Genomic DNA, 12,049 nt, shown 5'->3' with positions numbered 1-12,049 from the left:
GCTTGAACGGACTCCTTAATACAAAAAGAGCATTGATGCCGGCGTTACATGCATACCGACGCCGGCATTACTTGCATGACATAAACTTGTACAGGATATTGACGCTGGTGTTACTCGCATGACATAAACTTGTACAGGATATTGACGCTGGCGTTACTCGCATGACAGATAACTGTACAGGTTTGTTTGGCCCCCAGAGGCTATTCCTTTAGTTATATGTAGATATATGTAGATGAGCCTGTTCCTATACACATGGATATTCAAAATGCACATGGACCAAACCACATTTGTTTGGGACCTTCTCTATTATCACCAATATCCAATTCTTGGGCGTGCTGCTACTTCCAGTCAATCACTCAATTCAAAGTTCAAGCCATGGATCCAGCCCATCCTCTCCTCACCAACATCAAATCAGTCTCATTCTCGCCCCTCTGGGCATCCGACATCCGCTCGATCTCAGTCCTTCAAATCACCAATCCATCCCTACTCGATAACAACAATGTGCCTTCAACTGCAGGTCTCTACGACCCTAGGCTTGGACCACTCAATTGGAAACATATCTGCCGGACATGTCATCAACTCAACACTCAATGTCCCGGCCATTTCGGTCATATTGAACTCAACATACCCGTCTTCCACCCACTATTCATGACACATGCATACCAACTCTTGAGATCAACTTGCTTCTATTGTCATCATTTCCTATGCTCCAAATTAGTTGTAAGTTGACAGTGAACCAATTTCCTTGTCAGATTTCTTGAACCATCCCGTTTTTTTGTCTTCCACTAAACTCAAACTTTCTATTTTTCAATCCCACCAATCCATTTTAGATTCTGTGATACGCTGCAAAGCTCAAACTTCTGGAGCATGGCCTAACCCTTGAATCAGACGCAATAGACAACTTTCCAACCTCGCAACCCATAAGTACTGGAAAAAGGGTCCCGGAAGAGGGTCCGGATCAGGAAAATGAAGATCAAGAAGCAGATCAAACCGCATTCAATCTCACCTTTTACCAAAATTCACTCTCAAAATTCGTGGCCAAATGTTTAAAAGCGCCTTGCACGAAGTGCAAGGCGCTTTGTGTCGTGCCCCCCGGCGGGCGAGGGACTTGTGATAAGTTTGATCAACAGCTGGACCAAGATGATCCCTAACCTAAAGCCTGGAATTTGGGGAGCTTAGCTAAGCCTCTCTGAGGCGGCGCAAAGCATCTCCAAAGGAGAGGCTTAGCCTAAATTGACTAAAGTTCCTCTCTATGTGGAAGGGGGACGCTGTCCCGCAGGGACCTCCGAAGGAAGGTGTAAACCCCCTCCTGTGTTGGGCTTACAAGATGTCACCAGATGATACAAGCCCTGTCACAGACTTGTATATAGCCCGTTCCCCTTCCTTCCTTGGCTCAGCAGAGAACTAACATGCAGTCTCTCTGAGCCAGGTAAGCTCTTCCCTTTTTTCTCTTCTTCCTCTCAAGGAGAGAACTGAAATGCAGTCTCTCTGAGCCAGTCCTAGCAATCAAAGCCCCCTGAGTTTGGTCCTAGAACTCCTCCTCCGCGCCCGTGCCATCGCTCCTCCGTCTCCAGCTCCAGTGAAGGGATTCAACCCTTACAGAGGGACTCATGCGCTACGTCAACCCTGCCTGCTGGCAGCAGGCAGGGAGTGCTGCTGGGGCCCCTAGTCCTTTGCATGGACATACATCCACAAGAAATTAAAAGAAGAGTTTCAAAAAGGAAGACTGAGAGAGGAGATAATAAGATGGTTATTTTTAGGTCTCAAGAACAAGATTATGTGTGGATGATGGGATGGAAGGAGATACAACAAAGATGGCCGGATGATACAGGTTTAGAACATAACAATGAAGTGATTTTGTTGATTTATTGTATAGCGGGAGATTAGGACTGAAAAAAAGTTGTGCAGCGTGTGTCAATACGCATATCCCACAAAAAATTGCACAAGGCAGAAAGGAAAGATCTAGAGATAATGAACCAAGTGATCCTGAGCGTTGTGTTGGGCATCCGAAGCGTCCTTCTTAAACAGACCGCCCCCGAGATAAGGATAGCCCATTCCCCAGGAGCTGTAAGGATTAAGCATGCCGTAGTTGAGCAGAGGGCTCATGCCGAAGAGCCCAAAGCTGTCCAACCCAAGCCCAAGACCCAAGCCCATGTCGTACCCGCCGCAGAATCCAGTGAGCATACCGTAGCACTTTGAGTCCGATTGTCCTTTGCCGGCTTGTGCAATGACGTCCGCCCGCGGAGCTAGAACTGGTGTGGAAGCGACAGTCTGGAGTAGTGCCAAGAGGCAACCGACTGAGAAGATGTACTGCATGGTGGTTTTGAAGGTGGGCACGGTTTGTTTGCGGAGGTGAAAGATTGGTGGAGTCGAGTGTATGGATCTGGAGTGTGTGGGGATGATGAGAGGAGGAGACTGGGAGGCATCAAGCGTCCCTTTATATAGCTTTCCGGTCATGCTTGACCAGCCCTTTGCTACTAAGGGCCTGTACCATACAAAATCTGTTTTTCCCGCGCGAGGAAAACAGTTTTCTTTTTTTCAATATTCAGTTTATCAAGAGGTAAAAACAGCCTCCCATAATCGTGTACCACAACTGCAGGCTTCCTGCACTTCTCTCCCAGCCCAAACTGTGTATGTACATACATAAATACATAACACATGGGTCCGGGGGGGATGGAAGGTCCTCAACACTAGACCGATACATTCATTGTGTATCGGTCCAAGATGAGATCCCATCAGACCAATACAATGTATCAATCTGAGGGGAACACTCCCCTTCTTCCTCTTGGACCAATTGTATATTGGGCAGAGAGGAAGAAGGGGAGGATTCCTCTCGGACCGATCCAATAGAGCGGTCCGAGAGGAAGGGGGAGAGAGCTACTCGATACATAGTATTGGTGGCAGAACCCTCTCTCCAACCGATCTAGTTGTATTGGTCGGAGAGGAAGGAGAGAATTCCTCTCAGACTGATAATATCAGTCTGGGAGGATAGACGGACCGAGTTGTTGGCTCGGTCCGAGGTGATCATGGGTTGGTCCGAGGTGAGAGATGGACCGATACATATGTTGCATTGGTCCGAGATGAGAGAGAGACTGATACACATGTTGCATTGGCCAAGAGAGGCCCCGGTGTCTTGGTTGGAGGGGGCTCAGCAGAAGGAAAACACACATGAGAAACAGGGTCAGACCTGTTTCTGGAAATTGATTGTTTTGAGCAAAAAACGAGTTCTGATTTCCCCCAGAAACAGGTGCTGTGGTACACGTTTTTGAGGGGAAACTGTTTTCCGTGAGGAAAGTTGTTTTCCGGCCAAAAAACAGTTTTTTGAGCCGCTATGGTACAGGCCCTAAGATTCGATATCCCGGGTTTCTCCCCCGGTCAGATTTCCTTTCCACGCGACTGGGTGGAATTTCTCATACACGGTGTGTGTGAAGGAAACATGACTCTGTCCTGCTGTCATTAATTCGGTTTATCCGTGTTCGATGTTGCCACAAGATGCCTTCGCGGGACCAATCGGATCCATCGGCGGCGGCCGGCTTCTCATCCTCACCCGTTCATGAGAGCCACCAGTTGAGGGACACTCCATCCGTCACCGCTTCACGGATCATGTGCCCTCAATTCAACGAGCCCGGATCGGGTTTGTTTGAACACTAGTGCGCGCTTGAGACTGCGAAGGTCAACTGAACAGAGCGCTCCTATCGGCGCCATGCTCCGGTGGCTTTGTTGAAACAGAGAGTCAGCTAAACACCGAGAGATACTGCCCTTGTGGGGATAGTTGATACACAAAAGCGGATATGGGAAATTCTACTACTTGCACAACACAGAATTTTGAACCACACTTCTTCAACAGAGCTTCAGCTGAAGGTGATGTGTGATCCCGGCGGCAGGCCGATGCCGGTGACTGTGAGTACCCAAATATGCCAGCAGAAAGCTATATAAAGGGAAGCTTGATGGCCTCCCAGGCTCCTTCTCTCTCATCATCCACACACACTCCAGATCCATACACTCGACTTCACCAATCTTTCACCTCCGCAAATAAACTGTGCCCATCTTCAAACCCAACAAACCCACCATGCAGTACATCTTCTCAGTCGCTTGTCTCTTGGCCCTACTCCAGACCGTTGTATCCACACCGGTTCTTTCCCCACGAGCAGACGTCGTTTCACAAGCCGGCAAAGGACAATCGGACTCGAAGTGCTACGGCATGCTCACCGGATTCTGCGGTGGGTACGACATGGGCTTGGGTCTTGGGCTCGGGGTGGACAGCTTCGGCCTCTTCGGCATAAGCCCGCTACTCAACTACGGCATGCTTAATCCTTACAGCTCCTGGGGAATGGGCTATCCTTATCTCGGGGGCGGTCTGTTTAAGAAGGACGCTTCGGATGCCCAACATCATACTCATGATCACTCAGTTCGTCATCTCTGCATCTTTGCTCTCTGCCTTCAGGATTGTTGGATATCAATATTGACACAAGCTGCATCCTGTTTCCTTTCATCAGGCCTAGTCGCCAATAAATCTACCAAAATATATTAATTATTCTATTTCAGACGTGTATCATCCCGCCATCTTTGTTGTATCTCCTTAAATCGTGTTTTCCACACGTAATCTTGTGCTTTAAAACTAAAATTAAGCAGCTTCCTAATCGATTTGTGTGAATTGTCAATGTCTGAATGAAAGAAAAATGTCCGTTGCAATCAGATTTCGCCATCCTTTTCTATTATCTCCACCTTGCCAAAATCTAATGCCCCGGGCAATTGTCCAGCGGGGAACGGCGGAGTCATTCCCGTTCCTACAGCCATGCCCATCAGCCGCCGACCCAGGGTTGTGCCCAACTGAAAACAAGTGCCCCATGTGGGACGCTTGCTGTGGGCCGCCCCTCTCACTTGTGCAGAAGTTCAAAACTTCGGATGAAAGAAAGAAATTGCAAATGGCTGGAAAGAAAATACTAAGCCTCAGCCAGCCTCCCCCTCAGTCCCTTTGGACCTTCCCCAGAGCCAAATGATACTTCTTGACCTCAGCTTTCTTTTGGCGCTGATCCCAGCAACCTGAGTCCCACTTTGGCTGCCCAGAAGGCATTTTTGGCCCGCAGCAGGTAGCCAAAAGGGCTACCCAAAAGGGCTACCAAAGCAGGCATGGGTAGATAAAAGCCACCCTTGGCTGCTCCCATTGGTAGCTTGGGCCTGTATCGGCAGCATGAGATCCACCTCGGTACTGCTCACCTCCTGGCAGGCTGCCAGTGGCACACAAGGGACTTTTAGTTCGGGGAATGAATATGCAGTATGAGTCTGTTCCTGTACACATGCATATTCAAAATGCACATGGACCGAACCACATTCGTTCGGGACCTTCTCTATTATCGACATTATCCAATTCTTGGGCGCGCTGCTACTTCCAGTCAATCACTGAATTCAAAGTTCAAGCCATGGATCCAGCCCATCCTCTCCTCACCAACATCAAATCAGTCTCATTCTCGCCCCTCTGGGCATCCGACATCCGCTCGATCTCAGTCCTTCAAATCACCAATCCATCCCTACTCGATAACAACAATGTGACTTCAACTGCAGGTCTCTACGACCCTAGGCTTGGACCAATCGATTGGAAAGATATCTGCCGGACATGTCATCAACTCAACACTCAATGTCCCGGTCATTTCGGTCATATCGAACTCAACGTACCCGTCTTCCACCCACTATTCATGACACATGCATACCAACTCTTGAGATCAACTTGCTTCTATTGTCATCATTTCCTATGCTCCAAATTGGTTGTAAGTTGACCGTGAACCGATTTGCTCGTCAGATTTCTTGAACTATCCCGTTTTTTTGTCTTCCACTAAACTCAAACTTTCTATTTTTCAATCCCACCAATCCCTTTTAGATTCTGCGATACGCTGCAAAGCTCAAACTTCTGGAGCATGGCCTACCCCTTGAATCAGACGCAATAGACGACTTTCCAACCTCGCAACCCATAAGTACTGGAAAAAGGGTGCCGGAAGAAGGTCCGGATCAGGAAAATGAAGATCAAGAAGCAGATCAAACCGCATTCGATCTCACCTTTTACCAAAATTCACTCGCAAAATTCGTGGCCGAATGTTTAGATCGGAAACAAACCCCCGTCAAGCCTCGATGCTCTGGCGAGGATTACAAGATTGGAATGTGCTTCGATCGTAGGCGGCAGGTCATTTCAGAACTGTTCAAACTGTTGCCAAAAAAGAAGTGTGAAAGTTGTGGAGCCTACTCGTCGCGGATGAGGAAAGACGGCCATACGAAAATCATGGAATACTCTCTCGTTCCTAAACAAGAAAAGTACCACAAACTCACCGGGAAAGTAAGGCCGAATGTCCTCAAGTTTTCGACTGGGTCAACATTGAGTCGGCGTTCCTCTTCCGTACAACCATCAATCTCATCAAGCAAACGACAGCGAACAGGTCCTGTATCCGAGAACGGCCACAATTTCAGCGACGTTAACAGTGACGCCGGCGCTTCGGCATGGGCTCAAAATAGTCAACCCGCAAGATCAAGTTGCGGTGATATCGCTTCTGAGAGTGACGAATCTGACGTTATTGAAGACCAGCAAGCAGCAAGCAGCCGTTCAGAAACCGAAAGCGTGGAAACTTCAAATAGCGAAGACAGTGATGACAACGACGTTCCGCAAGACAAAGGCACCAAGGCATCTAAACAGACCGAAAGAATGATGCTGGCTCAAGAGGCTCGGGCTCATCTGAGTCAGCTTTTCATCAATGAACCGGAACTCTGTGGATTGTTATACGGCCCACGTTATCCAGCATTGCAATCTCATCGTCAGCAAGCGTCAGCATCTGCCGACATGTTCTTCCTCGACGTCGTACCTGTGCCGCCTTCCAGATTCCGGCCGGCTGCCATGATGGGTGGCATGACTCTAGAATCGCCTCAAAATCAACTGTTGACCCAAATCCTCAGCCAAACCATGAAGCTCCGCGATCTCAATGACGAGCTCGCGACTACTAATCGGAGACTAAAGCTCGAAAAACACCTAAATTCCACCGAGTTTGAAGCACTCCAAGCCAGTCGAGCCAAGTTGTATCGACAAGTGTTAGAAGCCTGTGTCGGTATGCAAGTAGTGGTCAACAGCCTGATGGACAGTACCAAGAATCCAACTAGTATGGGTCCAGGCAAACTACCACCTCAAGGTATCAAGCAGTTGCTCGAAAAAAAAGACGGATTGTTTCGTATGAATATGATGGTGTGTGATTACTTGGGACACGTTATTTTTTTCTGACCTCAAAACTTAATTGGCTAATCATTTGCTGTTCCGATTGCGCAGGGTAAACGTGTAAACTACGCCGCGAGATCTGTGATTTCACCCGATATCAATATCGAAACAAACGAGATCGGAGTGCCGCCGGTATTTGCCAAGAAACTGACATTTCCGGAATTTGTCACCGAGCACAACCATGACCAGATGCACCGGCTAGTTTGCAACGGTCCGCACAAGCATCCCGGGGCGGTTTACGTTCAAGATGAAGATGGGACGATGATTTCTCTTGACAAAATGGACGAGGATGGCCGACGGGCGCTAGCTAATACATTGCGCCATTCATCGACTGATGCCGAGAACCCACCCAACACGACAAGGCCTGACATTGGATTGCCATCAACCCGAACACGAACGCGCGGCATTCGCGTCCATCGCCACTTGAACGACGGCGATATTCTCATTTTGAATCGACAGCCAACCCTTCACAAACCAAGTATGATGTGTCATCGAGCGCGGATCTTGAAAGGCGAGAAGACCATTCGGATGCACTACGCAAACTGCAATTCATACAATGCTGATTTTGACGGAGATGGTCGGTTTACAAAAATTTGAAAGATTTAATCCTCGTCAATCTGTTTGCTCATGTGACTTACGTTTCCTTCTTCCCCCTCTATCCATCCATCCACTCATCCTTGCCTTTCCGTTAGAGATGAACATGCATTTCCCACAAAGCCTGATCGCCCAAAGCGAGGCACGAATGATCGCAAATAACGATAACCAGTACTTAGTACCGACCTCGGGGAATCCACTGCGTGGCTTAATTCAGGATCATGTAGTATCCGGGGTTTGGATGACAAACAAAGACACGTTTTTTGATCGGGAGGAATACTATCAAATTATTTATGGAGCTCTCCGGCCAGAAGGGAACTACTCTGGCCAAGGCAGGGTCATAACCGTACCCCCGGCGATCTGGAAGCCTGTGCCTATGTGGACTGGTAAACAGCTAATTTCAACCATCATGAAAAACATTACTCCACTCGACGCCTCGGGACTCAACTTGAGGTCCACATCCAAGGTCCGAGGAAAATCATGGGGCAGTCACGTTTCAGAAGAAGAGGTCATCTTTATGGATGGTGATTTGCTCCAAGGAGTGATTGATAAATCCCAGATCGGTGCTTCCCCGTACGGTCTGGTACATTCTGTTTACGACTTGTACGGGTCAGAGGTCGCTGGAAAGCTGCTGGGTATCCTCAGTCGATTGTTCACTAAATATCTACAACATCGCGCATTCACTTGCAGAATGGATGATCTACAGCTCACAAAACGGGGGGACGAGATGCGCTCGAAACTCATCTCCGAAACTTCTCAGCGGGGTATCCGGGCTACGCTGTCGACCATCGGACTAACGGAATGGGAAGCGAAAACTCCTCACGGTATGATCGATTTGGAAAACCGACTTCAAGAGGTTTTGAGAGATGACATGAAAATGGCAGCACTCGACAATGCCTACAGCGGAGAGAATTCCTCTCTTCAGACCGCCATCAACAATCAGTGCCTGCCTTCTGGCCTAGCGAAACCGTTCCCCTGGAATAATATGCAAATGATGACTTCATCCGGTGCAAAAGGGACTCCAGTCAATGCATCTCAAATCTCTTGTCTACTTGGCCAACAAGCTCTCGAAGGCCGTCGGGTACCTGTCATGGTTAGTGGCAAGACACTCCCATCCTTTCGAGCGTTTGAAACTGCACCACGGGCAGGTGGATTTGTTGCCCAACGCTTCTTGACTGGTATTCGTCCCCAAGAGTACTACTTTCATTGTATGGCTGGACGGGAGGGTTTGATCGACACGGCCGTCAAAACTAGTCGATCAGGATATTTACAGCGATGCCTAATCAAGCATCTCGAGGGAGTCCGAGTTCACTACGACCATACCGTCCGGAACAGTGATTCTTCAATACTTCAGTTCCACTATGGAGATGACTCACTGGACGTAACAAAACAGAAACATCTCAACCAATTCGACTTCTCGCTACTGAATCGTAGTTCCTTGATCACCCGCTTCAATCCGAGTCGAATTGCTGGCCAAGTTGATTGCGATACCGCTCATGACTACACTGAGGGAATAGTTAAGGCTTTGAACAAGGGTCAACATCCACTACCACCGCCCACGCTATCTATCTTCAGTCCCAGTCGAAACTTGGGTAGTATCTCCGAAAAATTTGCCCGAGACGTGAAAGCCTACCAACTTGACAATCCACTCCAAATCCTGAAATCGAAGAAGAGTGTCCGGAAAAAATGGCCTGTCTATAGTCAATCTAACGAGCTCGTGGCTATGGATATGTTTAGTTCTTTGATGCACGTTCGATTCATGATGGGACTCGTCGATCCAGGAGAAGCTGTTGGCTTGTTGGCCGCACAAGGTGTGGGAGAACCTTCAACTCAAATGACGCTCAACACTTTCCATTTTGCCGGTCACGGTGCCGCAAATGTCACCCTAGGTATTCCACGTTTGCGTGAAATCGTGATGACAGCGTCGGCGAACATCAAGACTCCTACAATGAAGTTTCCGATACGGCCGGAGGTCACAGATGATGAATTTGAACGGTTTATCAAGCGAACGGCAAGATTGCATCTATCTCAGGTGGTTGATCAAGTAGTGGTGACGGAGCGATTGAAGACAAATGGAAGCAGTGCACAAATATTCAAAGTTTACGAAATCAGATTAGAACTTTATCCAGCTGAAGAGTATTGCCGCGAGTATAGCATCAACGTGCCAGCTGTTTTCAAGTCGATTGCTAAGGTTTTTGTGCCTACTCTGGAACGAATGATTACCCGTGAATTGAAGACATTGCAGTCAGATTTGAAAACTCAGCTTGCTGAGATAGGGAAAGGCAAAGCAAGTTCGGCACGCAAAGGCCAAGGGAGCGGTGCGGATGGTAGTGAGGACGGTGAAGAAGATGTTCCGGCTCGAAGAGTGGATGAAGCTGATATCGAAGATGGAGATGCTTATGATGAAAAACGGGCACGTCAACGGGGCGAAGTTGACTACGATAAAGATGGTGCCGAATCGGATTCAGATGAGGATTCGGAGGTAATGGATGATGACAAGTTACGAAAGATGACAGGTGCTGGTAAAACCGATGAAGATCAAGATAGCGATGAGGATACGTCGTCGAGCACGACCGCTTCGGAAGATAGTCGAAGTCGTGACGAACTAGAAATTTCTCAGGACGACGCGGATGAACTCGCAGATGAGGTCCAGCAGTTATCCAGCTATGTGAACTCGATTGAGTTTGATAAACATGGTGGTCATTGTAAGCTAGTAATGCAGGTCAGTCATGAGCCTCCCTGACTTAATCAGCTCAAATATTCCACGGCAGATTCGCTAAAGCTGATTGAACTTTTCTTCATCTAGTTTGCCTCGACTGCACCTAAACTGCTACTGGTCGGGCTGATCGAAGAGAGCTGTAGACGTGCTGTGATCCAAGAAATCAAGGGGATCTCTCGGGCCTTGGTTTCACAATCAGATGATAAAAATAAAGAGAGGAGATTTGGGATGACTGAAGGGGCGAACTTGATAGCCGCATGGGATTTCGGCCACAATATCATCGAGTTGGATGAATTATATTCAAATGATATCAATGCAATGCTAAAAACTTACGGCGTCGAGGCTGCTAGATCTTCAATCATCAAAGAAATCTCGGGCGTCTTCAACGTTTATGGTATCTCGGTTGATTATCGGCATTTAACAGTTATTGCCGACTACATGGTTAGTTCTATCCCTCGTGTTGGCCTTCTCTCCGTGCCAAACCAAAAGAGTATCAAGCCTGACAAACCTTGTTTTCTTTTTTCTTTCTCGTGCACAGACTTCGGAAGGCAGATATAAACCATTCAACAGATCGGGACTCGCGAACAACGTCTCTCCCTTCCTAAAGGCTTCATATGAAACCACTGCCACTATTTTGACTGACGCAACAATCTTTGGCGACTTCGACAACCTCCTCAATCCTTCCGCTTCCATCGTGTTAGGCCAAGCTCCAATGACCGGTACTAACTCTTTCGATGTCCTTGTTAAAACTTAGATCTTGATGTACCTTAGTTATAAAAAAACATAGCTGATTCGTTACAGCTTGGTATCTCCTATGTGAAGTGTTTTCGGCTCTCAATCAAAAATCCATCTTTTGTGGCCTTGTTTTCACAATTATCTCTTTTCTCTTATTGTTTCTGTTTTTGTATATTGATCTCCTTCTCTATGATCTATAAACATTGTCCTGAAAATAATGACTCCATGGATCGCAGGTATGATTATTTTCTTAAGACGGACGGGCGAGCGAAGTCAACATTCGTTCTTTAATTGTGCTAGCCATGCTGGTCATTCTTAAACCAAATAACAACAGGAGGCAAATTAAAGACTTACATGAACACAGCACAGTAAATATTGACGGAGGAAAGTGCTGCACCCATCAGCCGCCACCGGAGCAGTGTACATCTGTATTAGATGCCGGCTAGGATCTTTTGGGCGACGACCTGCGACGACTCGACTTGGTAAAAGTCTGTGGTCTGGATAATCAAGCACAATTTTCCCGATCTTAGAAAGTTCTATGTATTGTATGCATATTTTAAATGGACAGAGATGTGTATGTGTTCAAACTTCGTTAACATCGAGATGCATCATGCTATGTAGGGTCAAACATGATTCTCCAGTTCCCCCGCATCCCTCAACGTTTTGGACACGAGATGGAACGACTCTAAGGCATGCTCGGAGGACTTGAAAAGGAACTTTCAGGCAAAGTGAAGCCCACACAACGCTTGGGA

General features: G+C 47.6%; 2 protein-coding genes across 2 annotated transcripts; both read left to right on the top strand.

Moving 5' to 3' along the window:
- Positions 1-375: 375 nt before the first annotated feature.
- On the top strand, positions 376-839 carry PtA15_8A364 (uncharacterized protein; the record flags this gene model as incomplete). The annotated part of the gene is made up of 2 exons (XM_053171786.1): positions 376-720; positions 831-839. 2 exons carry the CDS (start codon positions 376-378, stop codon positions 837-839), a joined length of 354 nt encoding a protein of 117 aa, XP_053023015.1.
- Positions 840-5,420: 4,581 nt separating this feature from the next.
- PtA15_8A363 (uncharacterized protein) lies at positions 5,421-11,316 on the top strand (the record flags this gene model as incomplete). Its single annotated transcript, XM_053171785.1, has 6 exons — positions 5,421-5,765; positions 5,876-7,219; positions 7,301-7,826; positions 7,942-10,565; positions 10,650-11,003; positions 11,101-11,316. The coding sequence occupies 6 exons, from the start codon at positions 5,421-5,423 to the stop codon at positions 11,314-11,316; spliced, it is 5,409 nt and encodes a 1,802-aa protein (XP_053023014.1).
- Between the last annotated feature and the right edge of the window lie 733 nt (positions 11,317-12,049).

This window comes from Puccinia triticina, chromosome 8A (genome assembly GCF_026914185.1).
Source record: "Puccinia triticina chromosome 8A, complete sequence".
NCBI classification, from domain to species: Eukaryota; Fungi; Basidiomycota; class Pucciniomycetes; order Pucciniales; family Pucciniaceae; genus Puccinia; species Puccinia triticina.
The sequence above is the reverse complement of the archived record's forward strand: the minus strand, read 5'-3'. Positions and strand labels throughout refer to the sequence as shown.